We start from the raw sequence: 25,810 nt of genomic DNA, 5'->3' as shown, positions 1-25,810 counted from the left end.
TGTACAAACATATAGTGATAGACAGTCCCTGCCAAAAAAGCTTACAATCTAAATAAAGCCAACAGAGGATGGAAGAAAGGAAATTTTATCCTGATTTTATAGATGGGAAATTCCGGCAGAGGTTAAGTGAATTGTTCAAGGTCATGCACAGGAAATCAGTGACAGAGCTGAGAACTGAACTCAGTTTTCCTGAGTCCCAGTACAGTGCCTTAACAGACTAAGCTTCCTCTCTCAACCAGCAGTTAGTTACAACTGACCTTTCCCTATATGCTGTTCCAAAAGAATAGTTCCTGCAGGCTTCACTAAGAACAATGTCTCCAAGCCTTTGAAAAGTCCTGTTAACAAAAACCAAACCAAGGACAATTGCTACAACCTACAGACTCACCATCACTAGAGTAGAAGATGTATACTAACCGTTAGCGATGCTATCCCTTTGTGATAAGATTTTAAAGATTCAGCAATGCAAGAGAGTGCTGAACTATAATCTTCCTCTTGAAGCCCCGTCAGACACTGCTCTGCATGGGAAAACTCCTTCAAACTGTTCAGCCAAAAGTAGAAGTGTTCTGAAGCCACTTGAGTCAGCAGGCTTTGATACAGCTCTCTGGCCATGTCATGATTACCCTAAGAAAGGGCAAGTAAACAAACAAAAAAAGTGAGGCTCTTGCACTTAAATGACATAGCCACAAATAAAAACAAAACAAAAAATCCCAAGCCCTCAAAAACTACTCTTTAAAAATAAATAGCGTGAAACCTATCAAGGCAACCCTGCTCAGATGTAGCAGTATAGTTTCTTATGTCTGGCATATATAATCTTGTAGGAAGTACTATTGTTTAAACAAGACATCTCAGAGATTCAGCTCTAAAGACATTAATACAGAATTTTGCATTAGTTTTTCCATCTCCCATCTCCAAAGTGTTTAACATTAATTAATCTTCACTTCAGGGTAGTAAAGAGTCATTATACCAGTTATACAGATAGAGAAATACATACAGCAGAGGCTACATGACTTTACCAGGCTAAAAAGGAAACTATTCAGAGTAGTGTTTGGGGGGATACATCCCTGATTCCTTATCATCAGACCATGCTTTCTTCAGGCTGCAGTACTCACTGTCACCACATGCTTACAGACACCTATGACCAGGGCCGGCTCCAGCATTTCTGCTGCCCCAAGCAAAAAAAAAAAAAAAAAAAGCCGCGATCGCGATCAGCGGCGGCAATTGGGGAAAAAAAAAAAAAAAAAAAAGCCACGATCGGCGGCGGCAGTTAATTAATATAAACACTACTGCCAGAACTATGCTGACACTGAGAATGCTAATGCACAAACAAGTAAATAGGAGCCCTGTAAGTTTCAGCTCCTAGAGGGAGTGAGGGACCTGCCGCCCCCGAATTGCCGCAGGTGCCGCCCCTCTCCCTTGGCCGCCCCAAGCACCTGCTTGTTAAGCTGGTGCCTGGAGCCGGCCCTGCCTACGACAGCCTCCAATGCTGAGGTTTATGATACAACTCTCCTGTTTCACAAACCTGAACCAGTGTTATAGTGAAATAAAAAAGGGAAAATACTATTTTCCTTCCCCCACTTTCTTCCTCCCTCTGAGTGCTTACTTAACTCTCCACTCTCAAGTGGCTGACTATACTTTCTACTCAGGAAGTCTCTTTCTAGAAACTTGCACATACCATTCTGGAGGCCTGCCTGGCTATCCTGTATGCTGTCCATCCGTTGGAGACATTCTCAAGCTGTTGTTTGATAACATTTTTAACTTCAGAAGATAAAGCTTTTTGACTGGCAACAAATATCACTGTGGCGAGGGATACCTAATGGAAAACAATCATTAACATGGAAGAAACATTTCCATTTGGAAGTGGTGATTGTGTCAAGTAAGTTTTTATACAATCTTGGACTTTCTTAAAAAACCACACACAAGACAAAATTTGCTTCTGAACTGGAGAACTTATGAGTGTCAAATCTTCATTCAGGATTTCAAACAAACAGGCAGTGGAAGGGCTCTTTTATCACTGAAGTTTGGCAAATTTACACTTTCAATTAGAATGTTAAAGTAGAGATACATCCAAGCTAAGAGTCATAGTAAAGCAGTGGTTCTCAAACTTTTGTACTGGTGACCCCTTTCACACAGCAAGCCTCTGAGTACGATCCCCCTTATAAATTCAAAACACTTTTTTGTATATTTAACACCATTATAAATGCTGGAGGCAAAGCAGGGTTTGGGGTGGAGGCTGACAGCTCGCAACCCCCCATGTAATAAGCTTGCGACCCCCTGAGGGGTCCCGACCCCCAGTTTGAGAACCCCTGTAATAAAGCACTGTAAGAATATAATTACATGAAATGAAAAAGAAGAGTAACAGACTTTCTTGACGACTAAGGCCCAGATTTTTTAATGTATTTAGGCGTTGCTGTACTCAATGTTATGTCTAACTGATTTAGCAGCCTAAAAGTCTCAATTTCAAAAGGGATTTAGGCACTTCTAAACCTAAATCCCATGACTGTTAATGGGTCTTAGATGAAAGGCTGCACTCAGTGTAGCTTCAAATCCAGGCTTAAGCGCTCATTTCCAATTAAAATCCCCTCAACAGGTTTGCGTCTCTTAGAACCCTCTAAACCATACATGTTTGAAGGTCCATGTATAATTGGGGTATCTACTTCTGAACTGCCATCTTTCTTGCCTAGAAGCACTTCTGCAAAAGACCCAGTGTGCCCCAAGAGTTCCAGCAGTGCATTATGATGATCTGGTTTGCCTATAGAAAGCAACAGAGGGTCCTGTGGCACCTTTAAGACTAACGGAAGTATTGGAGCATAAGCTTTCGTGGGTGAATGCACACTTCATCAGAAGCAAGGCCTATGTGTAACTAGTGCCATCTACTGGAAGGAATACAGATCAGACTGGATCAAACACTTCAGTTCTCTCTTCTAGAGAAGCGAACAGAGGTCTGTGGCTTTGGTGCTGAATATTCAGAGTACTAGTATTTCCCATTCTGCAAGTATATAGTTAACAGTGAACTGATATATTCCTGCTGAGGCAACAGATTAGCATTTTCAGTCACTGATGTAACAATTAGCTAAACCAATTCATGAAATATCAATTAGTTTCCATTGTAATTCCATGTGGACTTTGTTCCATCAAGGACAGTTCTCCTGAACAGCAGTTTCTTACCAAAAGTTCCTGTTGTTTATCTGTAGCAGATCGTCCAATCACTTTATAGAGGTCCATTAAGTCTCCCAGCATGCCATCACCTAAAACAGGCAGCTGCATGGCAATTGCTGCTAAACAGTGGCACATGAGAATTCTAGCAGCATCCTGAGCACTGTGCAACTGTGTCAGCAAGGACTCAACCACCGATTGGCTCAGATGGGGACGACACTTGGCCAGCTTCACCATACAAGTTAGTGCAATCTGCAATGTGCAAACATCACAACGTTCCAACATCAAGCACTGTCCAACATTAAATTCACTTAAAAATATAAAGAAACTATCACAATATTCAGACTATAATTAAATTACAGAGCTAATGAAAAACAAGATGTATTTATAAACCTGTACTAGAGGTGTACTCTGCCAAACCACCACATCTCTGTCCAGAAGAGTACACAGTTTAAGAGCACACACACATTCAAGACACAGCAGTGTAATATTTTCTTCTCTTACGGGTTTAGTCAAAGTAATATTATAAAATTATTTGCTTGGTAATAGCTTGTTAGGTAGGATAACTGTTCACAAAAGTATGGTGGTCACTTATGTTAGTTTCTATTCTTACACCAGCCAAACCAGGTGCCATCTGAGATCCCCCTGGAGTAGCAAGACTTAATTCAGAAGTAGAATTGATGGCCTCAGAGAGTTGACAGGAGTTACTGCCATAGGAGACATGGCTTCTCCACTTATCTGGCTTCATTGTCCTCCTGACCCTTTACCACCTTGGGAGCAAAGCACAGAGAAACTCGCAGCACACTGTGCTCCCACTAGAACACCTGCCAAACTAAGTTCTTTCTAGTGTAAGACGGAGTGGGCAAACTTTTTGGCCTGAGGGCTACATCTAGGTATGGAAATTGTATGGCAGGCCATGAATGCTTATGAAATTGGGGGTTGGGGTGCAGGAGGGGGTGAGTGCTCCAGCTTGAGGTGGGGCTGGGGATGAGGGGTTGGGGGTGCAGGAGGGTGCTCCAGGCTGGGACCAAGGGGTTCTGAGGGCAGGAGGGGGATCAGGGCTGGGGCAGGGGGTTGGGAGGTGGTCAGGGGTGCAGGCTCCAGGCAGCGCTTACCTCAATCAGCTCCCAGAAGCATGTCCCCCCCTCTGGCTCCTACATGGAGGTGCGACCAGGCAGCTCTGCACGCTGCCCATCCGCAGGTGCCGCCCCTGTAGCTCCCATTGGCCACAGTTCCCGGCCAATGGTAGCTTCAGGGGTGGCGCTTGGGGTGGGTGCAGCATGTGGAGCCCGAGTGGGGACATGCCACTTCTTCCAGGAGCCACGCGGAGCGGGACAAGCCCCCGACACTGCTCCCAGCTGGAGCGCCAGAGTGTTCCCCGGCGGGAGCTCGAGGGCCAGATTAAAACGTCTGGAGGGCTGGATGTGGCCCTCGGGCCATAGTCTGCCCACCCCTGGTATAAGATGTAATAGGATTGACAGTTGAATTATAAGGTTTACTTGGTCCTGCCTCAGCACTGGGGGCTGGACTTGATAACTTCTCAAGATCCCGTCCAGCCCTACATTTCGATGATAAAAAAAATTACAGATATAATAACTCTTTTCACCTTTAAGGTTGCTTGAGCACCTGGACTGCTATCTTGGCTACAAAGAACTAAAAGAGACTCAAGGCCAAAGACCGCATCTTGCTCCAAAGCCAGGAGATCTAGGAGAGAGGAACAGAGTAAAGCATTCAGTTCTGTTCTACTTATTTTTGAACATGAGTGTGAATTTAGTGGTCATGATTGTGAGGGTTCAACAGCAGGATAATGCAAACTTTCCCAACACTTCTGCCACAGCACCTCAGTTCTGATCAGCAACAAGTCTGCTTTTACAAGTCTCAGGAAACTATTTAGTAGAGGCTACAGTTTTATGATGTGCACGAGCCTGGAGTAGGGCAAAACTACTGAACGTTATGACAATCATTTATACTGGAGTTTGTACCAACAGCTCTCCAGAGGGGAAGGGCAATGTTCTAGCCTCTGGTAATGGTACAAGGGCTGCTACAGGGGAGATCAGCACCCATTCAAGCAGAAACCCTCTTCAGAGGGATCCTGGGATTAAACAGTGGTGAGAATCTTCATGATCTTTCATGAAACTCTCTAAAATATTTATAATTGGTTATAAGTCCGCATTCTCCATGGTCCACAAATCTGAGGAGTGACAATTCCAAAGAAAGCCAAGAGAGTCGGGGACAGGGCAAGCTTCCCTGCAGTAAGAGAAAGTGCACAAAAACCCGATCATGAGCTGAATTGTTCCACCACCCACTTTGTGAGTTACCTTTTTCTTGGCAAGAAGCAGATATATTAGTCAGAACTCTCACACCATGAGCAGCAATGCCACGGTTATTATGGTAACAGCATTCCTGTGCCAGCTTTACTAAGTCAAATGATCTTGCTGTTGTAGCTGTTGTTCCTAAATAAAATGACAAAAGGTGGAGAGTGCAGCACCGTAATCCACGTCACAAGATCTTTTCCATGGTTTTAAGTTCAATTCTGCTTGGCTGACTGTTTCTCTAGTTAAATTTCCCATTCCCCTATCCCATCCTCAAATGTATCCTCCCCCACATGTGGAATTCACTCTCCCTGTCAGTGTGCATGCACGTATGCTACACAAGCTGGACATCTCTGATAGGCAGTCTTCAGGCCAATATTTGTGAATGAAACTTTCCAATAGGACATGGTATTTGCAAGAAGGTCATGAATATCGGACTTTAGCATGGGATCATTTTTATACATAAATAAGCTATGATTGTGTCCGAAATTAATAATAAATTTCACAGCAGAGGTGCAAGAAACCCTGATAAATCACAAATAGGGGAAAGTGGGAAGCCTGGGAGTGGAGAGTGAGCCCACCCCACATTCACCCTGCAGCAGTAGCTCCTGTCCCACGGGGCTGAGCCTGGCTCCCTGGTCACAACACTGCTCAGGTTTAGTACATCCACCCCTCTGTCTCCATCTACAGAGGGGTGGATGTGCCAAAACTAAGTGGTGCTGTAACCACATGGGACAGATCACACTTGGAGCAGGGAACCAGGCCCAGCCCCGTAGAACAGGAGCCGCCAGGTCATGGACTTCATTCAAATTCATGATTTTGAGAACACTGTGACCTTTGCACCAAATTCAAACCTTTATTATGCATTAGGGTACAAGTCATTGACAAGTTTTTTTTAAATGTACTGGTTATTTTTCTCTGCCTCCATGGCCTATGCAGTTGGATTCCCAGCAACTAAGGCAGTGTGGCCTCAGAAATAAGGAATAAAAAAAACCAATACCACCCAGGAGCATTTTAAGAGATCCCTGAAACAATTCCCAAGTTATTCAGTATAATATGCAACACATCCAGAACACACAGTTGTGTCGAAGAAAGGTTTTATTGGCACTCGTGTGCATCATCCCCACATAACTGTCCAGTGGCTTTGCCTCTCCTGGATAATATAACTGTCCCAGTCTCATGCCAATAAAGCCTAAACTACATCACGCCATGTATTCATTCTCTCTCAAGCATTTTGCACATCTATGGATTTTTTTCATCCTATGATCTCAAAGCACCTGATAAACATGATTTAAGCCTCACAATACCGATAGTAAAGTGGGGCTATTAATATTTACCTAGCCTAACAGAGACACTGAGGCACAGGAGTAAATGACTTACCCAAAGTCCCACAGCAAATTGAAGCCAGAGCCTGGCATAGAATGTCTGAGATCTGCTCTAATATGCTACACTCCACCCCAATTATAATTTTTATATTATATATAAAAGCTTGCTTACATGGACTTTAATGGGGGTAGATTAAAGTTCATGGTTTAGGATCCTTCAGGGAAGTGTTATGTAAGGTATTATTAACAATATTAAAGTGGCTGAAGATGAACACTTACTAAACCCCTACAAAAAAAAGTGCCTAAATTTGGCTGATCTAATCTACTCTTCTTACCTGGAGCTATGCTGAAGTACTGTTTGATGGCAATAGTTCCTGACAGCGTGGAAAGGACAGATAACATGCCTAGTTTCAAGCTATCATAAGGAGTTTGAAGAGCACATTCACAGAGTGCCTAAAAACCAAAGAGAAAAGAATATGGAGGGGAAAAAATCCTACAAACTCACCCTCTTCATAAATGTTTGCTCTTTTTTTTTTTTACTTTGTAGTTAAATTTTAATACAAGTAAAACTGTATAGGAAAAAAATCACTACCGACACCAAATTCAGATCTTGCAAATATATTTCCTCACTTGCCACTCTCCTAAAGCAATTTTAATAGATTGGGTACAAGTCTTGTCCTCAAAGTGACACTGGCTTTCACAAGTTATCATACAATCAATACAATATATTATATTTGTTAAATGATCAGTAACTTTTCACCTGACATTTCCCCAATAATAAAACCTCTGTAGAATTTGGAGACAAAATTATCCACCATTGCGCAGATGGTGCATATAGTATTCAACTTATTACAATCCGTGAAGGTCCTTGTTTCAAGGAGAACTGTCTGTAAACAGAGTTTCAAGTGTCACCTCCTGCAACACCATTTACAAAAAAAGTGGATTTAATAGAAGAGAGAAATTATCCAGTGGAAATTAAAGATTCTAAGGTTGTTGATAATAAACATTGTGAATTTTCTTGGTTATCATCTATTTGTGTTATGGTAGCTTCTGGAGGTCCCAATCCCATCGGTCTTAGCACTCCTTGCCCTGATGAGTTTGCAGTCCTACCACAGGTCTGTCTGTGATCTCTCAGCTAAGGAGAGAACACATTAATTTTATGCCTGTCAATTAATCGCAATTAACTCAAAATAAATGAACTCGATTAAAAAAAATGAATCACAGTTTTAATCGCACTGTTAAACACTAATAGAATACCAATTGAAATTATATTATATTTTTGGATGAGTACTAGATATTTTTGGATGAGTATTAATACAGTAGTTGTATGAGGTGAATTGAAAAACACTATCTTTGGTTTCTTTTTTACAGTGCAAATATTTGTGTAGCAGGGTGGTCACCTGCTCCTGCCCTGAAGGTCTGGAAATCAGCCCTGGGAGAGGGCTGAGGCTGTGGGAGGGCTGCTGCTGGGGAAATCAGCCTGACTCGGCTGATTGGGGAAATAGCCACAGCTGTGGCTACGTCCCAATCAGGCCACAGCTGGCCTTATAAGAGGCTGGGAGTCAGGAGCTCAAACACCCTCCCTCTAGCTCTTGAAGGAGAAGGGCCTGGCTGCCTAGGGCCTGAGAAAGCTCCTGAGAGAGCTGGGGAAAGGCTAGGAAGCTCCAGCCTGGAGAACCCCCAGGCTGCAGGCCTTGATAAAGGCCAGGACAGGTACTGGGGCTACAGAGGGGTAGCCTGGGGTAGGCGAAGGCAGCAGGTCCAAACCCCCCTTTGCCAGTGATTGAATGGCGTGTACGCTGCAGTCTGCCCCAGTGAGCGGGGGCTAGATCAGTGGCTCTCAAACTTTTTTTTTTTTTTTTTTTTTAAACACACTGGTGACCCCTTTCACATAGCAAGCCTCTGAGTACGACCCCCCCCCATATAAATTAGAAACACTTAAATATATTTAACACCATTATAAATGCTTGAGGCAAAGCGGGGTTTGGGGTGGAGGTTGACAACTTGTGACCCCCCCATGTAATAACCTCGTGACCCCCTGAGGGGTCACGACCCCCAGTTTGAGAACCCTGGGCTAGATGGTGACTGGCAGTAGCCATATACTGAGGTGAGGTGGGGATAGGGGGTTCCCTGAGTGGGGAAACCCAGATCAGGGGGTTGTTGCAGTGGGCAGAACCCCTGGGTAAAGGGCACCGGGAGGGGGCCAGTGGCAAGCAGGACACTGGCCTGCCGAGGGTGCTCCGGAGCTGGAAAAAGAGCTAATTCCCAGGAAACCAGCAGGAGGTGCCGAGCAGGGGTGAGTCTCGCACTGCTACAATTTGTAATAAAAAATAATATAAAGTGAGCACTGTACACTTTGTATTCTGTGTTGTAACTGAAATCAACATATTTGAAAAATGTAGAAAACCATCAAAAAATATAATAAATTTAAATTGGTATTCTATTCGTGTTTAACAGTGTGCTTAAAACTGCAATTAATCACAATTAATTGTTTTTTAATTGTTTGACAGCCCTAATTAATTTTATAAGCTGTCCCTGCTGGTGTTTAAAACTGTATATGGAGATAAATCTAGCTATATTTGAGACCTCCTCTTCAAGCGGTCGCTTCACATATCTAAGTACTCACCCCTGCCAGGTAGGCTGAGAAAAAACTAGGCAATGTCCATCTCATGAAGTTTTCCCATCAATTCCCACCTGCACTGGTAGTACAGCCTTTTCTGTGCTGGCTTGTAAAGTATTAGATTTTATACTTTACACACACACACACAAAAATCTATTTTAAATGTAGTGGCCCAAGCATTTTAACTGGGGTATGAGAGGGCAACTCAAATTATGTATTAATACAGCCAATGCACAAACCAAGGTGGTTTTTTTTTTTTAAATTAAGCTACTCTGTCAGGCAGCCGTTAGTGAACAGCTGAGGATGATTAAAATTAAGAAAAACTTGAAATGCAGTAGGCATGTTTACAATGAGAAATGACCTGTCAGTCTGGCAAGAAAACCAAGTTCATTAATCTGAGGTAGCAGAACATCCCACTCTGACGTCTAACTCATTAATATGAGCCCAATATGAAACTACTTAGCGTTGCTGAGAGAAGCTTGATGTGAGTTTGTCTTGCAAAGCCTGTGATAAGGCAAGAATTGCTTAAAAAGAGCACTGCTGCTGGTGCTTTTAAAATTTCTTCTTAAAATGGACATGCTTAGTTTTCCATGTTAAACAGGGACATCTCATCTACACTTCTATACTCATTTGTGTAAAGCCTGCATTTAGTTGAAAAATTTTACAATAAAAGTTTCTTAAAGATCGCAAACCTGAATGTTTTCTCTGCTCCATGTATGTGGGGTTTTGTTTGCCAACAACTTTAGATCTTGGATAGCAAGTCTTTTCACAGCTTTCCTCGGGTCATTTTTCAAGTATTGCAGCAAAAGCTGAATCTGCAACAATAAATGTTTACAATATTAAGTAGGATTCTGTAGTTAAATTAATTTTTTTTTTTTAAATTTAGAATTTCTCTATTGTAGCCTATACTTTTCAAAAAAGGCTCAAGATAACTTTATGCACATGTATATTCAAAGTGTTCAGGACTGTTCAGAGCTCAGACAGCAATACTGCTAAACACCCAAGAGCTGGGAGAGCAGTCTACATATTGCCATAAAAATGGAGCACACCAGGTATCCTATTGTGTTTCAGGTTGTCTATATCTAATATCAACAGTGTCTTCTGAACTGGAGTAGCAGTTACAAGCCACTTCAGACAGAGTTGTTCTGTTAGGCTAAAGGTTGCGAGTGGTAGATCTTTTGTCTAGTGTGGCTACAAGAGGCTAAGAGAAGACCACCAGATTTTTCATGTTTTGTTTTTTAAATAAGAATGAGTTAACTCAATACCACATTTCATTTATGTATGGATTTACTGTGTGCTCATCACCTGTCTGGGCCCACAAAGTTACAATTACATAAGAGGAAAATGTTCCCCCTTTAAGCTGAGAGTGTCACTATAGTTCCATGTCTTGACTGATATTTGTAATTTACATCAGTGGGTTCAAGTGCCATTGAGACTCTTTACATACAAGATTTTAAATGTACGTTCATTTTTCTAGTTTGCAGATAAGAGATTAGTTGGGATCCGATCCTTTCCTTCCCCCAAACCCAATCAGAGAAGGCGATAGGGTGAGAAGCAGGGGCCTGCAGAGAAGCAGCAAGACATAAGAGCTCCAAGAGAAGCAGGGTGTCAGATGTTATTGCCCCTTTTAAGGAAGAGATTTTTTGGAGGGGGTTGAAGAGACAAAAAAAATTATATATATAAAAAATAGCACTTCCTAGGATACTTCTCATCTGCAGCAGGCATAGTAGGACAGAACACAGACAATGATTTAGCTATTTTTGCCATCAGAAAGGAACTGACCTGTTTAAGCTGTTTTGCATTTTCACATAAGGGATTACCTTTAAAGCAATTAAGTGTTACCTGTTTGGGTATGTCCACCAAAGAGGAAGCAGCAAGCAAGGTAAAGGTGTGGAGAGTAACAATGACCATCTTGGTGGAAGGATAGGATGTTACCAGCTGTTGGAGAAGCTGACGGGAGCTAGAGGCCAGGCTGGCATCATGGTGCATGTGCTGTAGTATGGGGATCAACTTCAGCTTCAAGTCCACTGGCGTGGCTAAACCTAGTGCATGGAAAGAGGTATTTAGGTGTCAGAGCAGATCTCAATGAACCCTGAACTTTTCAAATACTATATTTAAATGACACTGGTGACTGAGACAAAAGCACAGAAAATCCAAGTAAAGGCCAGTAGTGGAAAGTAGCAGCTAAATTCCTGAAACAGCAAGTCTCTCAGTGCTAAACAGACTCCACCAGCCCATTAAAGAGCAGTACTGTCAGTTTCCAAGGAGACGGGGACCCAGCCTTCCTCAATCAGAATGGCCTGAAGAATGGATGGGTAAAGTGGCTGGGAAACAATTACTCCTCCTTCGGATGTGCCTCAATTATATTAATAGTCATCCTTCAAATTAAATTACCTTATTCCAATTATAATAAAGGAAAAGAGACCAGTGTTATAATATTTAAGTCACTGCAAAAGGCTCAAGGCAGAAGAGCAGCCTTGTCAGAGAATAGAGGCAAAGAGAGAAACCTAGAGATTCTAAGTCAACATAAAAACCCACATTACATAGTATTGGACATGCTATACCACACACGGATTCAGTTTACCAAATACATTAGAACATGCTTTGGACATTTACATTTTTAAAGACATTCAAGCTGTAGTCCAGAGTCCTGCCCTGCATCAATCGTTAGCTCACTTAACTTCAGGCAACTGGAATGTTTCAGGGAAGCGTAGGGATGAGGGAGCAATGGATTCTGGTAGCATTTAAACATTAGGAGGAACAATACTAAAATAAATATTAAAACCTTTTCATTTTCTTCCCAGTATTCAATACACCTACATACCCTGAATCATTTCGCTGATTTTGTTACATATTCCTCCAGCGAAATCCCTGTGAAGAGAAAAGACACAACTGAACTTCAAATTGTGACTCTTATGGTTTAATAATAATCCAAGAAATTAAGAGGGACTATAAAAAGCAGAATTATGCTTATGAACTTCAAGATTTAAGAGTAATTTTGCAAATCCAGAAAGACATATTTGTTTGCTTGACTGAAATTTGCTGCTACTAGTCAACATCACAGAATACTACTACATTTAGCCACTTGTTGCATAGTCTCCATCAATCTAGACTTTCAAACTGAGATTATAGATCTACCAAGTCTAATACTTAGCCTAACTATAGAATTGAGTCTCTTGCCCATCTTTATCCGCACCAACACAAGTAGGAACATTTGCTCCGATGCTAACATTCTTTTAAAATCACTATATTATGCGTTAAACAATGTCATTTGCTACAAGTGCTCTTTTGTAGAGACTTAATATTCTAGGGAAAGACTGGTACAACCAAAAGCTTTCCCTACCCTTGTGTAATGCTATTTGAACAACAGCAAGAAGTTTTATTTGACCCCAGTCTTTATTAGTAGAACAAAATATAGGGTGCTCCAGGTGTAATAGACAATTGATTAAAAAAATAAAATAGGTTAATGGGGTTAATTACTGAACCTGCAGGATAAAGGAGTTTTAGGCACATGTTCTATTAAAATGAGCTACTAAGATTGTGATTTTTATGAAACTCTCCATAAACAGAAGGGGTGGTTCTTTCAAACCTTTGTTTACAACAGTTTATTGTCACTTAGTTGTCTCCACCCCCCCCCCGAGAGAAATTAGGGAGTCTGCAGTGCAGATTCCAGGGAGGTGGAAATTGACTCAGATTTTGTTAAAACACAGGTAATGTAATATTACAAAATATTTTCCTCTTAAAATTGCACAAGATGGTTTTGAGGATTCTTTTAATAAAACCCCACAACCTATACAGTTCATCATTTGTGCTCGCAGGAACTGTATAAAATGGCAGTTTGGTTTGGAAACATATTGACACCCAGCTTAAATGGAGTCCACTGAATTTTTTTCACATAAAAATACAATTGTAATTGCCAGATTCACTCACTTTCCTGACATTCTTAACATTTTAAGAGTAGGAAATTTAGAGCAACACTACCAACGAAAGCTTATGCTCCAATACATCTGTTAGTCTTAAAGGTGCCACAGGACTCTCTGTTGCTTTTTACAGATCCAGACTAACACGGCTACCGCTCTGATACTTGACTACCAACTTGAAATACACATTTTTTTAAAAAAAGTTGAAAGTAGTTTCAGACACTATATCTGCCACAGAGTCCCCTTGCCAATTTTTGCCATTTTATAATCTCTCTTCCTTTTTTGGGATTTTTTAAATCATCTTCACCTCGGTAAAAGAACTCACAAAAAAAACAAGGATAACTGACTATAAAGGAAAAATGAAGCAAAATACTGTCTAAAGTACAAAGTAAAAAAATGGAAAAAAATTCCCCTTGAATCCCTTTTAATTACAGAAATCTTAGGGATTATATTTTAAAAGTAAAGGAAAAATTTAGATAAGTGTGATTTTTTTTTTTTTTAAGTTGACATTCATTTAAAGTTTTTTCCCCTTATATTCCTTAACTTTTCCTCACCGCTTTTAAAAAAATGCAAGCAAATTTCAATGAGATTCAAATGCCCCTGCTGGGGGTGGTTTTAAATATAATTTCAAGTTTCCTGCAACATTCATGCTGTACATTATAAATGGTACAGATCTCTTTTGTAACTCCCTATATATGGCATGGCAAGTATTGCAGAAAGTGATCCCAGATTTACTGAAGGACAGTGAAGAGTCCTACTGTATTAATAGCGCTTCCACTCCTTAAAATACGAACAATAAGAGCACAGAAGAATTTACAGCTTACTTTGACTGCGCAGAAAAGTTAGCAGCAGCAAATATAGCAGCTTCGACCTCAACATTATCATGGGAATCCAGGCTCTGGCGAATACTGTGGTGTGCATTCTTCCTTTCTGGGATTATGGATGCCATACTCCCCAACATCCTACAGAAATAAATCACAGTGGCATCAGAAAACAGCTAATTCAGTGTGTGGGGAAATGTGAACCAGAGTGAAAATCAACTATGAAGATAGGAATTAGATCTATAGTAATTCCTTTAAGAAAGCTCAGACATACATAATATATGGTCAAAAGCTTCCTACCTAGCACAAAACTCTGTGCCTTCCTTCCTTCTCCTCATAACTGCTTACTGAGGACAAAACTAACCAACTGTAGATGGGTTTTTTTTTTTTAAATTGCTGAACCAGCAAGCAATTATAATTAATTTATCAAGATGTGATCATGACTTGTGCTGACCCAAGACATCACCTGAGAAGCCTACACCAACAGGGCTCAATTAAAGTTCCAGCAAATTTAAGGGAGGAAAGCAGTGGAACCACCACAAGTCCTCTTTCAGGGTGAGGTCTCTCACCCTTGGCAGAGCACCCAAGCTGGCCAAGGAGGTGCAATTTACTCCATGATGGTTTGGGTGAATCCAGTCTGTTACCTCTACCATTATTAAAATTACACAAGTTTTGACTGTGCATTTCTCAGTGGCTTTTCTGGGAGTTAGGAGTTTACATCTTGTGCACTACTTGGATAATGCATTGGAACTTCCTCCAAGTTCACATATCATAGAACAATGAGCAGAAAGTTTCAAGGGTAGAGGTAATGGAAAAAATCTAAAATGATCAGTAGAAATGGTGAAAATAAGTCAGATATATACAAAAATTAATTTTTTTTTATAAGTCAACAAATTATTCCAGTTTTGTACAAGCCGTAGTGGAACCATACTGGAAATGTATGCAGTTTGTAATCTCAGTATATCAAATGCAAATGTGTTAACGTAACAAACACGTTTTATACACTCCAGGAGGCAGAAAACACAAGTTAAGGTACCTGTACATGCAACCCACCAATATTGCATATACAAGATGCAGTTTTGCTCTCTGATACATCTACGCAACTCTGACCATGTCAAATGGATATCTAGTATCCTCCTTATTCTGGTCACAAATGTGTTACCTTATTCCCTTTAAAACAGCTGTCTTGTACTTTCAATAAGAAGAAACAGCCTGCTTTTCATTCTTAATGTTGCAGAATTAATTCCAGTTTTTAAAGACTCCAAAGAATTGATGAACATTTACTTTTCTAACTAAACAGCTGTCACAAAGACTTGCGATAAGTAGTTTTAAATTAGAAAGACATACCTGAGTGTGATTGCTCGAGCAACTGGATCATTGCTATGAATTACAGAGAAAACTCTTTTCACAAACTCATCCACATTCAGGATCTTCTCTAAGTGCTTTTCACTCTGCTGAGTAACTTTCAGGACACACAGCCTCAAGAAGTTGTTTCTATTGGAAGATAGGATAGGAAGATGAGAGAGAGTGAGAGAGATACACACACACTTCTGTGCAATGGAAATTCACAAACAGGCTGAGAATCGGAATAATGATTCTAACTGATTTAAATTAAATTTACAGACCACTACAAAACACCCTATTTTACATTTGTTTTGTACTAGGATTAGTATACGTTTTGGGTTCAATCCTTTTCCTACTGAAGTTAATGGCTGTCTTGACGCTAAATATATTGGAAGTAGTAGTACTGCAATGAGGTTTGAGGGGATGCAGGTGTCAGGGGGACCTATGTTTGCCATATACACCCACACTTATGGACTGGATCCTGCAGCTGCTCCATACCCAGAACACACCCACTGACCTTGCCACAAGTACAGGGCTAGCTGCACCTCTGCCCCTTTGTGGTCTTTGAGTGTACCACACCTCAGGCATCAGGCCTCATGACTATATCTATCCCAGGCTGGAATTCTGCAACTCTTCCACTAAGACTGAACCCTGGGCTACAGTATTCTGTGTATCAATTACCCTGCAGGTTTGACTAGATCCAGCACTGCAGTTCTTCCCTTGGGGAGCTATGACCAGCAGTGGCGCATGTAGTGATCACATGACATTCTTTAAAAAAAGGGGGGGGGGGACTTTATTTTAACAGTAGAAACAAATAATTTAGAGAAAAAGGATTTCAAAATCAAGTCTACATGCATGTCTATCCCACCTAAGCCCTACCATTCCGTGATAATGACCTAGGCAGGCCTAGCTCCTTCAGATGCCCCAGCATGATCCCCATGTCTCTGTCTCTCTCACCAAATCACTCCCACCTCTCAAGAGAGCGTCCTTTTTCAAAATGCTATAGTCCTGTTGATGGCTGTTGTGTGCAAGCCTTTTCCAGTAATGGCATTACCTGTTTAACAACCCTCAAGTATTTGGCTCAAGATAAGCCACTGGGTTTCCCTTCCTGCTTGTTTTTTCCTTAGAGCCCCCTGTTAAACTAAATCAATATATTCATATAGTAAATATCCCAACAACCAGGTCAATATACAATATTCATAAGTTACAGAACAGCCCCAATTCTGTCACATACTTCAATGGGAACTTCTCATTTGGAACAGCTACAGATCAGGCTTTCATTATTTATATCACAAATAGAGAACTGATGTGTTTTAATCTTCTATGCAAGATCTCTGAACCTGTTGATGTTAGGGGTTTGCAGCAGTGCATCTACATTGCTGGCTGATCAACAATGGTTGTAACGGGCAAATTCCCACTGCCAACAAAGCTTTAGAAGGACAGAATGACAATGCCTTCAATTGTTCATTACCACTCCAAATCACTAAGGATGATGTCAGCTGGCTCAAAACAGAGTCCATCCAACCCTCCTTGGACAGGATAGCAGCTGTGAAGTAGGGAAAGCAGGAATATTATCTAGGCTTCAAAGGAACATAGATCAGAGAAAATAATTACCTGAGGATCAGGGATGTGAAGCAGTACAATACTTACCCAACTCTGAAAACATCAGCCAGTTTTAGGAATGCAGAATTAATGAGAATGGGGAATGGATATTTCTGAAAGAGCCTGGGAAAACGGACAACAGCTTCACATTGCTCCCCAAGTTTTCCAGACCTGAGGCCTATGTGAAAAACAACAATAATTATTTTCTAGCAGTATAGCTACCGTTTTCTCTGAGGAAAGACTGAAAAGCTTGAGATTATCTAGAGTGGAAATAAAATGGAACATGACTGAAATCTAATATAGGAGGTAAATTGGGCTATTTACCCTCTCAAGTAAAACTTAAGGGGAAAGTTAATTAAATTGAAAGGTAACAAATCTGCAACTGATAAAAAAGAAACACTCCCCACACATGCACAATGCAGTTAACCCACAGAACCCATTGCCACAAGATACCATTGAGGCAGAAAGCTTAGCTGGATATTTTAGAAAGGATTAGACATTTATATGAATATTGAGAACATCTATTAAAGTTGGCCCTGATCCTGAAACACACAAACACACATTTAACTTTACTCACCTGAGTAGTCCCATTGAAGACTATGGCCTGGTCTACACTATGACTTTAATTCGGATTTAGCAGCGTTAAATCGAATTAACCCTGCACCAGTCCACACAGCGGAGCCATTTATTTCGAAATAAAGGGCTCTTAAAAGCGATTTCTGTACTCCACCCCGACGAGCGGAGTAGCGCCAAAATCGATTTTGTCAATTCGAATTAGGGTTAGTGTGGCCGCAATTCGATGGTATTGGCCTCCGGGAGCTGTCCCAGAGTGAACCATTGTGACCGCTCTGGACAGCAATCTGAACTCGCATGCACTGGCCAGGTAGACAGGAAAAGCCCCAGGAAAATTTGAATTTCATTTCCTGTTTGCCCAGCGTGGAGAGCACAGGTGACCACAGATACCACAGATACCTCAGCTCATCAGCACAGGTAACCATGCAGGCTGATAATCGAAAAAGAGCACCAGCATGGACCGCACAGGAGGAACTGGATCTGATCGCTATATGGGGAGAGGATTCAGTGCTAGCAGAACTTCGTTCGAAAAGACGAAATGCCAAAACTTTTGAAAAAATCTCCAAGGGCATGATGGAGAGAGGCCACAATAGGGACTCAGATCAGTGCCGCGTGAAAGTCAAGGAGCTCAGACAAGCCTATCAAAAAACAAAGGAGGCAAACGGTCGCTCCGGGTCAGAGCCACGGACATGCCGCTTCTACGGCGAGCTGCATGCAATTCTAGGGGGGGGCCGCCACCACTACCCCACCTGTGACCGTGGATTCCGGGTCGGGGATAGTCTCATCAGCTACACCTGAGGATTCTGCGGATGGGGAAGAGGAGGAGGAGGACGAGCTTGCAGAGAGCACCCAGCACTCCGTTCTCCCCAACAGCCAGGATCTTTTTCTCAGCCTGACTGAAGTACCCTCCCAAGCCTCCCAAGCCAGTAGCCAAGACCATGACCCCATGGAAGGGACCTCAGGTGAGTTTACCTTTTAAAATATAAAACATGGTTTAAAAGCAAGCGTTTTTTAATGATTAATTTGCCCTGAGGACTTGGGATGCATTCGCGGCCAGTACAGCTACTGGAAAAGTCTGTTAACGTGTCTGGGGATGGAGCGGAAATCCTCCAGGGACATCTCCATGAAGCTCTCCTGGAGGTACTCCAAAAGCCTTGCCACAAGGTTTCTGGGCAGTGCAGCCTTATTCCGTCCTCCATGGTAGGACACTTGACCACGCCATGCTTGCAGCAAGTAATCTGGTATCATTGCCTGACAAAGCCTGGCAGCGTATGGTCCCGGTGTTTGCTGGCATTCAAGCAACATCCGTTCTTTATCTTGCTGTGTAATCCTCAGGAGAGTGATATCGCTCATGGTAACCTGGTTGAAATACGGGAACTTAATTAAGGGGACAGAGGTGGCCGTTCCTACTGGGCTGTTTGCCTGTGGCTGAAAAGAAATCCTGCCCTGCAGTTAGCCAAGCACGGGGGGGGGGGGGGAATTGGCCCTGAGCTTTTCGCGTTTGGCTAGCAGGGATCTTCCCTGTTACCAGCCACGCGGTCGGGGGAGGGGTACATTGATCATCCCAGGGAATTCATGGCGGGAGGCGGGGGGGTTAGTATGGTTTCTGCAGGGATCTTCCCTGATACCTGCCACGCGGTGGGGGGGAGGGATAAAGCAATCATCCCAGAGAATTGGATGGTGGGGGGGTTAGTTTGTTTTCTGTTGCTGAAGGTTAACAGGAAAACCGCAGCAGTCAACAGGCTTTGCTTGGTATGTGGGAAAGGAGGGCGCAGAAGCCGAAAGACAATGGCTTACCATGGCTGCCTGCAAGCTGAATTCTGTTGCCCGGACCTGCGTCTGTGATCTCTAACACCAAAGCCACAGGCACTCAATATTAAGATGGAAAATGTGACCTTGTACTGAAATCACATGTGCTATGTAATGTGAATAGTGTTTTTCACCATGAAAGAGTATAAGCATTGTTCTGTAAAATGTATCAGTTTAAAAACTTCTCTCCTTTCTTTCAACCCTCCCTCCAGCAGCTGCAAATTTTTCAAGCCTCCCTCCTCCGTCCCGAAGGCTATCTCAGATAAGGCGGCGTAGAAAGAGGACGCGAGACGACATGTTCACAGAAATAATGGAATCCACCCGCAATGAAAGAGCTCATTTGAATGAGTGGAAGGACACTGTATCTAAATTTAGGAAAGATGCCAGTGAACGTGAGGTCTTGAGGGACGCTCGAGATGAGAGGTGGCAGGCTGCAACGCTGGGGCTGCTGCGTGAGCAAACGGACATGCTCCGGCGTCTGGTGGAGCTTCAGGAACGGCAGCAGGATGACAGAGTGCCGCTGCAGCCGCTGTATAACCTCCCTCCCCCCTCACCGTGTTCCATATCCCCCTCACCCAGACGTGTAAGAACGCGGGAGGGGAGGCTCCGTGCACCCTCCCACTCCACCCCAGTAGACAGCCCAACCAAAAGGCTGTCATTATATTGAATTTGTTCAGTGGCCTTTTACTTCCCTCCTATCCTCCTCCCAAACCTCACCCAGATTACCTTCTTGGTTGTCTCCCTATGTTTATAATCACTTAATAAAGAATACATGATTTTTAAACGATAGTGACTTTATTTCCTTTGAAAGAAAGCTGGGGGAAGGGGGAGGGTGGGTTGCTTACAGAGAATGAATGAGTCAATAAAGGGGGCTGGTTTTCATGAAGGGAGAAACAAACAGAAATTTCACACTGTAGCCTGGCCAGTCATGAAACTGGTTTTCAAAGCTTCTCTGATGCACAGCGCTTCCTGGTGTGTTCTTCTAATCGCCCTGGTGTCTGGCTGCGCGTAATCAGCAGCCAGGCGATTTGCCTCAGCCTCCCACCCTGCCATAAAGGTCTCCCCCTTACTTTCACAGAGATTGTGGAGCACACAGCAAGCAGAAATAACAATGGGGAGATTTCTTTGGCTGAGGTCAGAGCGAGTTAGTAGCGATCGCCAGCGACCTTTTAAACGGCCAAATGCACATTCTACCACCATTCTGCACTTGCTCAGCCTGTAGTTAAACAGCTCCTGACTCCTGTCCAGGCTGCCTGTGTATGGCTTCATGAGCCATGGCATTAAGGGTCTCCAAGGCTGGGTCTCCAAGAATAACTATTGGCATTTCAACATCCCCAACGGTCATTTTCTGGTCCGGGAAGTAAGTCCCTTGCTGCAGCCCTTTAAACAGAGTAGTGTTCCTGAAGACGCGAGCATCATGAACCCTTCCCGGCCAGCCCGCGTTGATGTTGGTGAAACGTCCCTTGTGATCCACAAGTGCTTGCAACACCACTGAAAAGTACCCCTTGCGGTTTATGTACTGGGTACCCTGGTGCTCCGGTGCCAAGATAGGGATGTGGGTTCCATCTATCGCCCCACCACAGTTAGGGAATCCCATTGCAGCAAAGCCATCCACTATGACCTGCACATCTCCCAGAGTCACTAGCTTGTGTAGCAGCACCTCAGTGATTGCTTTGGCTACTTGCATCACAGCAGCCCCCACAGTAGATTTGCCCACTCCAAATTGATTCCCGACTGACCGGTAGCTGTCTGGCGTTGCAAGCTTCCACAGGGCTATTGCCACTCGCTTCTCAACTGTGAGGGCTGCTCTCATCCTGGTATTCTGGCGCTTCAGGGCAGGGGAAAGCAAGTCACAAAGTTCCATGAAAGTGCCCTTACGCATGCGAAAGTTCCGCAGCCACTGGGAATCGTCCCACACCTGCAACATTATGCGGTCCCACCAGTCTGTGCTTGTTTCCTGGGCCCAGAATCGGCGTTCCATGCCTATAACCTGCCCCATTAACAGCATGATCTCCAAAGCACCGGGTCCCGCGGTTCGATAGAATTCCATGTCCATATCCTCATCACTCTCGTCGCCGCTGCTGTAGCCTGCTCCTCGCTGCCTGGTTTTCCAGGTTCTTGTTCAGCATAAACTGCACGATAAGGCGCGAGGTATTTACAATGTTCATGACTGCTGTCTTGAGCTGAGCGGGCTCCATGCTTGCCGTGGTATGGCGTCTGCACTGTTCACCCAGGAAAAAGGCGCGAAACGGTTGTCTGCCGTTGCTTCCTGGAGAGGGGGGAGGATATACCCAGAACCACCCGCGACAATGTTTTTGGCCCCATCATGCATTGGGATCTCAACCCAGAATTCCAATGGGCGGAGGAGACTGCGGGAACTATGGGATAGCTATGGGATAGCTACCCACAGTGCAACGCTCCAGAAATCGACGCTAGCCCCGGTACATGGACGCACACCGCCGAATTAATGTGCTTAGTGTGGCCGCATACAATCGAATTTATACAATCTGTTTCCCAAATTCGAATTATATAAATTCGGATTAATCCCGTAGTGTAGACATACCCAAAAGGACCATTCACATGAGCAAAGTGACACACATGCTTAAGTGTGTAGGATCTGGGTCTTGGATAGGATAAAACATACATACATTAAAATATGTAAACTCTCAGGGTAATTTTGAGTTTTCTGAAAGTGTACAGGAAGTTAAATGTTCTTTCCGCAGAGAATATTTAAAACTGACATTTTTAATACTTTTATGCACTGTCTAACGTCTCTTTTGGTCCCTATCAATTGAAAACGGAGTCATCATCAGTCTTCCATCATTAACTAGCGAGCAGGATAGCTTTCAAGCAAAATACAAATATACTCTTAATTAACACTATTTAAAAGTTGCATGAATAGTTACTAAGTGTACTACTTTTTGTTTCCTTTTTGGTACTACAGAAGTCAGTTCAGGAATATGCTTGACAAATATTACTGAGGTATTAGATACACAGAATATGGGCAACAGAGCGAGCACAATCTTGCAAATTCCAGGCCCTGACATCCCCATCAGCTCTCCTACAGACTTCAATCCAGATTCACTTTAGTTAAGTTATTTTTAAACATGTATACTGCAGTAGCATGAGAAGGCTACAACTAGTTTAGGTCATGTTGTACTTGACAAGCTCTTCACATTAATTATTGTTTTCAAAACAAATAATTCTATTCAGTCCATAGTTTAGAAGTGCTCCTGGATTCCTCACCAACACTAAGCTCTCATACATCAGCATCCAAGAACACCACTTTCTATCATTTCCAGTTGGCTAGAAGATTCTGTCACATCCTGGCAAAGATAACCTGGCCTCAGTTATTAATGCCTTCATCACCTCTTAGTTGGACTACAGCAATGCAACATAGATGGACATGAAACCTTCAGTGCTTAGGAAACTCCAACTGGTACAGAATGCTGCAGCACGTTTCCTCAGCAACACTGGCTGCCACAAACAAATCAGACCTGTCCTCCACTCCCTACACAAGTATTCAATAGGCAGATCATGCACCAGATCCACACCACTAGAAGCTTTTCAACAGACAGCAAAGTCTTTTTATTTACTTATTATTTTTTATATTATTTGCTCTGGAGTCTGGACGTTGGCCAAGAAATTTGGACCTTTATGAAAAATATATTGATTACACCTGATCTAGACCCAGGTATCTAAGGACAGGTCTCCACTCCAGAATTACTTTGATATACCTATGTCATTCAGGGGTGTGAACAATTCACACCCCAGAGCCACGTAGTTATGCCAACCTCAGCACCAACATAGCTACTGCCTCTTGCAGGGGTGGATTAACTATGAGGAGATGAGAGCTCTCCCCTCACCTTAGAGCATCTGCAGCTGTGCTGATGCAGTGTTTTTAGTGTAGACCTGCCCTGTGAGATCAACCAAAGCTCTGGGATGAAGACTGTGGTTAACAACTTCTCTTCCCTGGCACAATAAGGGTAAAGCTCATTTGTGCAGGACACAGAGATTACTCAAGGGCCGGCCCAACAAGACTGTGCCATGAACTTTTACAGGAACTAAGGGCCATCACAAGCCACCTTCTGCTGTCAGTCCAAAGCACATTTCTGTGACCCTGCGGTCACTAACATGACCACACAGCTACACAGACAGATCTAGTTAAAATAAACCCCAACCCAGGACACTGGCACACGGGGAGGGGATGAGCGAACGCGCAGGGGACAGAGCTTAGTCGGGCAGGAGGATGCACAGCTGGATGCTGCGGGGGTAGGGGGCGGGAACAGCAGGAGAACCCGCACGGGGCAGAATTCCCGCCAGACGCCCAGAGGGCTCGGTCACACCAGGGGAGCGGCAAGAGGCGGCGGGGCTGCAAACGCCGCGGGCGCCGACTCTGCGCTCTACGCGGGGGCGGCACAATGAGGCGGGGCTTCCAGTCTGTGCCGCGCATGCGCCGTGCGTGCCACAGCAGGGCCGTAGGCGGCTTCCCCCTACCTTTGTCCAGCTCCATGAGGGCGGAGTTCGCGTCCAGCTCTTGCTCGCCGTAGCCCGCGTCCGCCAGGAAGGACTTAGCGCCGGCGGCCATAGCGCTCCCCACTCCTGCTACTAGCCCGTAGCACGGCCCGTAAACTCAGTGCGCGGCTACCAGCGCCCCTAACCGTCTTGTGCAGTTGCGCATGCGCGATTCACCACACCACCAACTGGGTTACAGCGTGCGCACGCACTGACACGTTCCCGCCACTGCGTTTGCGGACGCATGCGCTGTCATCAACTGCACACGTGTGGACTCAGCTAGGCTCATAATCCCGCCCCTGGGTCTGTCGCACATGCGCAGCGCGCTCCGGTAGGTGCTCGTGTGCAATTATTCGCCTCCACCCACCGCCTTAGCCTTAGCGCCGGCAGTATCTACCATGGGGGCGGTGGAAGTAGGTGTGGTCTCGTGGTCCCGCCCCGGAGCCTCTGTCCAATGGGAGTTAGCGGGTGTGGCCTCTAGCCCCGCCTCCGTCATGCTGTCCAATGGGGAGCGGGAATGGAGTTTGGCGAATTGGCGGGTAATTCGGGTGGCGGGAGTGGACGGTCGGTGCTGTGTTCGTTCGTGTCCCGGCCGCTGCGTGGGTAACGGTAACGGGTCATGCTCTGCCGCTCGCTCCTCCGCCGGGCCCAGGCCGGGCCGCAGCGTGAGTAACGGATCGCGATCCTCGAGCCCGACCCTCTGCTCCCCGGGATCCGGGTGGCTGGATCCCTGTCTCCCACTGTGCTGAGCCCGCATCTCCTGGGATTCCCCGCCCGCCCAGCCGGACACCGCCTGCCCGGCTTCGGCCCCGACGCGAGGGGGTGGGTGCCAGGGCCCCGGGAAGGGTGCCCGTTCTCTCCCCGGCGAGCGGGACCGATGCACGGGTGTGTCCCCTGTAGTGCGGCCCCTGGTGCTCTGTCCTTGCTTGGACGGCCCCATCGCTGCGGCGCCCCCTCTCTGGAGAGATCACCCCACGGATGGCTCTGTCTAGCCGGGGGAGGTGCTCGCAGCTATCCATGATGATGGGGTTTGACTGGCACGTCTCGATAAGATGTTTCTAACTAGGTTGGTGTAGCTAATGGTATAGCAAATGCCCGGCACAAGTCGTGGATTCTTCTGTTTAGGGTTCAAATTATGACTAGTACTTCGGCTCCATGACTAAGTGCAGAACCCCATCAACGTGGATGAGTCCACAAAATGTGGACAAGACCTCTGACCCAAGGAAGTTAGTGGGTTTCATTTCAGCAGCTTAAAATCCTGATACATATGTATTCTTTTTCTTATTTTTAGGTCTGTCCTTGCAATATCCCCTACAACATCTCTTGGATTGCTATCAGTGTAGTCAGCAAGATGACCACCTTTCTTATGGAGAGATGGGAATGCCAGTTCCTCCTTTTGGTTGCACCTTTTCTACAGGTAAGTGTTCTTTTTGGAAATTAAAATACTATGCTAGAGCCAAAGTGTTGCATATAAAGATGGACAGATATTGTAACCATTTATTTTGAATGTTAAGTTTCATGAAGAGTTCCTTATTTTATATCAAGGACGAAGTAGACTAGACAGTTAATGACACATCTATCAGAGCAACCAATAACTTGCAATGAATAAGCTCTTAGGTCAAAAGGTTCCATGCCACTTTTCAGGTATAGATGCTATATACAAAAATCCATTATTTCTCTAAGGTGAACTGAGTAACACTATGATTTACTTTGATATAATAGAGCTATGCAGCATGATCAACTATGGGAAGGATCATGGGATTTCTATGCATTTTAATAAAGTGTGCTCAGTTAAAGAATTTAAATACATTTACAC

At 44.0% G+C, this 25,810-nt stretch overlaps 2 protein-coding genes across 5 annotated transcripts in view; one reads left to right on the top strand and one right to left on the bottom strand.

Moving 5' to 3' along the window:
* INTS7 (integrator complex subunit 7) overlaps positions 1-24,154 on the bottom strand; it is a 40,344-nt gene extending 16,190 nt beyond the window's left edge. For 3 of the 4 annotated variants that reach the window (XM_065400638.1, XM_065400637.1, XM_065400639.1), the window contains exons 1-13: positions 23,977-24,154; positions 17,146-17,275; positions 15,499-15,645; positions 14,155-14,292; positions 12,235-12,281; positions 11,253-11,452; positions 10,103-10,225; positions 7,126-7,243; positions 5,472-5,606; positions 4,760-4,857; positions 3,166-3,405; positions 1,673-1,810; positions 415-621 (exon numbers count right to left, since the gene is read on the bottom strand). In XM_065400638.1, coding sequence (XP_065256710.1) covers positions 415-621; positions 1,673-1,810; positions 3,166-3,405; positions 4,760-4,857; positions 5,472-5,606; positions 7,126-7,243; positions 10,103-10,225; positions 11,253-11,452; positions 12,235-12,281; positions 14,155-14,292; positions 15,499-15,645; positions 17,146-17,275; positions 23,977-24,067 — 1,812 coding nt within the window. In that variant the 5' untranslated portion in view covers positions 24,068-24,154. The remainder of the gene's footprint in view (positions 1-414; positions 622-1,672; positions 1,811-3,165; positions 3,406-4,759; positions 4,858-5,471; positions 5,607-7,125; positions 7,244-10,102; positions 10,226-11,252; positions 11,453-12,234; positions 12,282-14,154; positions 14,293-15,498; positions 15,646-17,145; positions 17,276-23,976) is intronic. The other variant, XM_065400640.1, reaches the window with a different exon arrangement.
* A 459-nt stretch (positions 24,155-24,613) lies between these two features.
* DTL (denticleless E3 ubiquitin protein ligase homolog) overlaps positions 24,614-25,810 on the top strand; it is a 32,197-nt gene continuing 31,000 nt past the window's right edge. The window contains exons 1-2 of the mRNA XM_065401619.1: positions 24,614-24,659; positions 25,286-25,411. Of these exons, the coding sequence (XP_065257691.1) occupies positions 24,614-24,659; positions 25,286-25,411 (172 nt within the window). The remainder of the gene's footprint in view (positions 24,660-25,285; positions 25,412-25,810) is intronic.

The sequence above is a fragment of the Emys orbicularis genome, chromosome 3, assembly GCF_028017835.1.
Source record: "Emys orbicularis isolate rEmyOrb1 chromosome 3, rEmyOrb1.hap1, whole genome shotgun sequence".
Taxonomy (NCBI): Eukaryota; Metazoa; Chordata; order Testudines; family Emydidae; genus Emys; species Emys orbicularis.
Note: the sequence above shows the minus strand (reverse complement) of the source record. Positions and strands in the feature narration are given on the sequence as shown.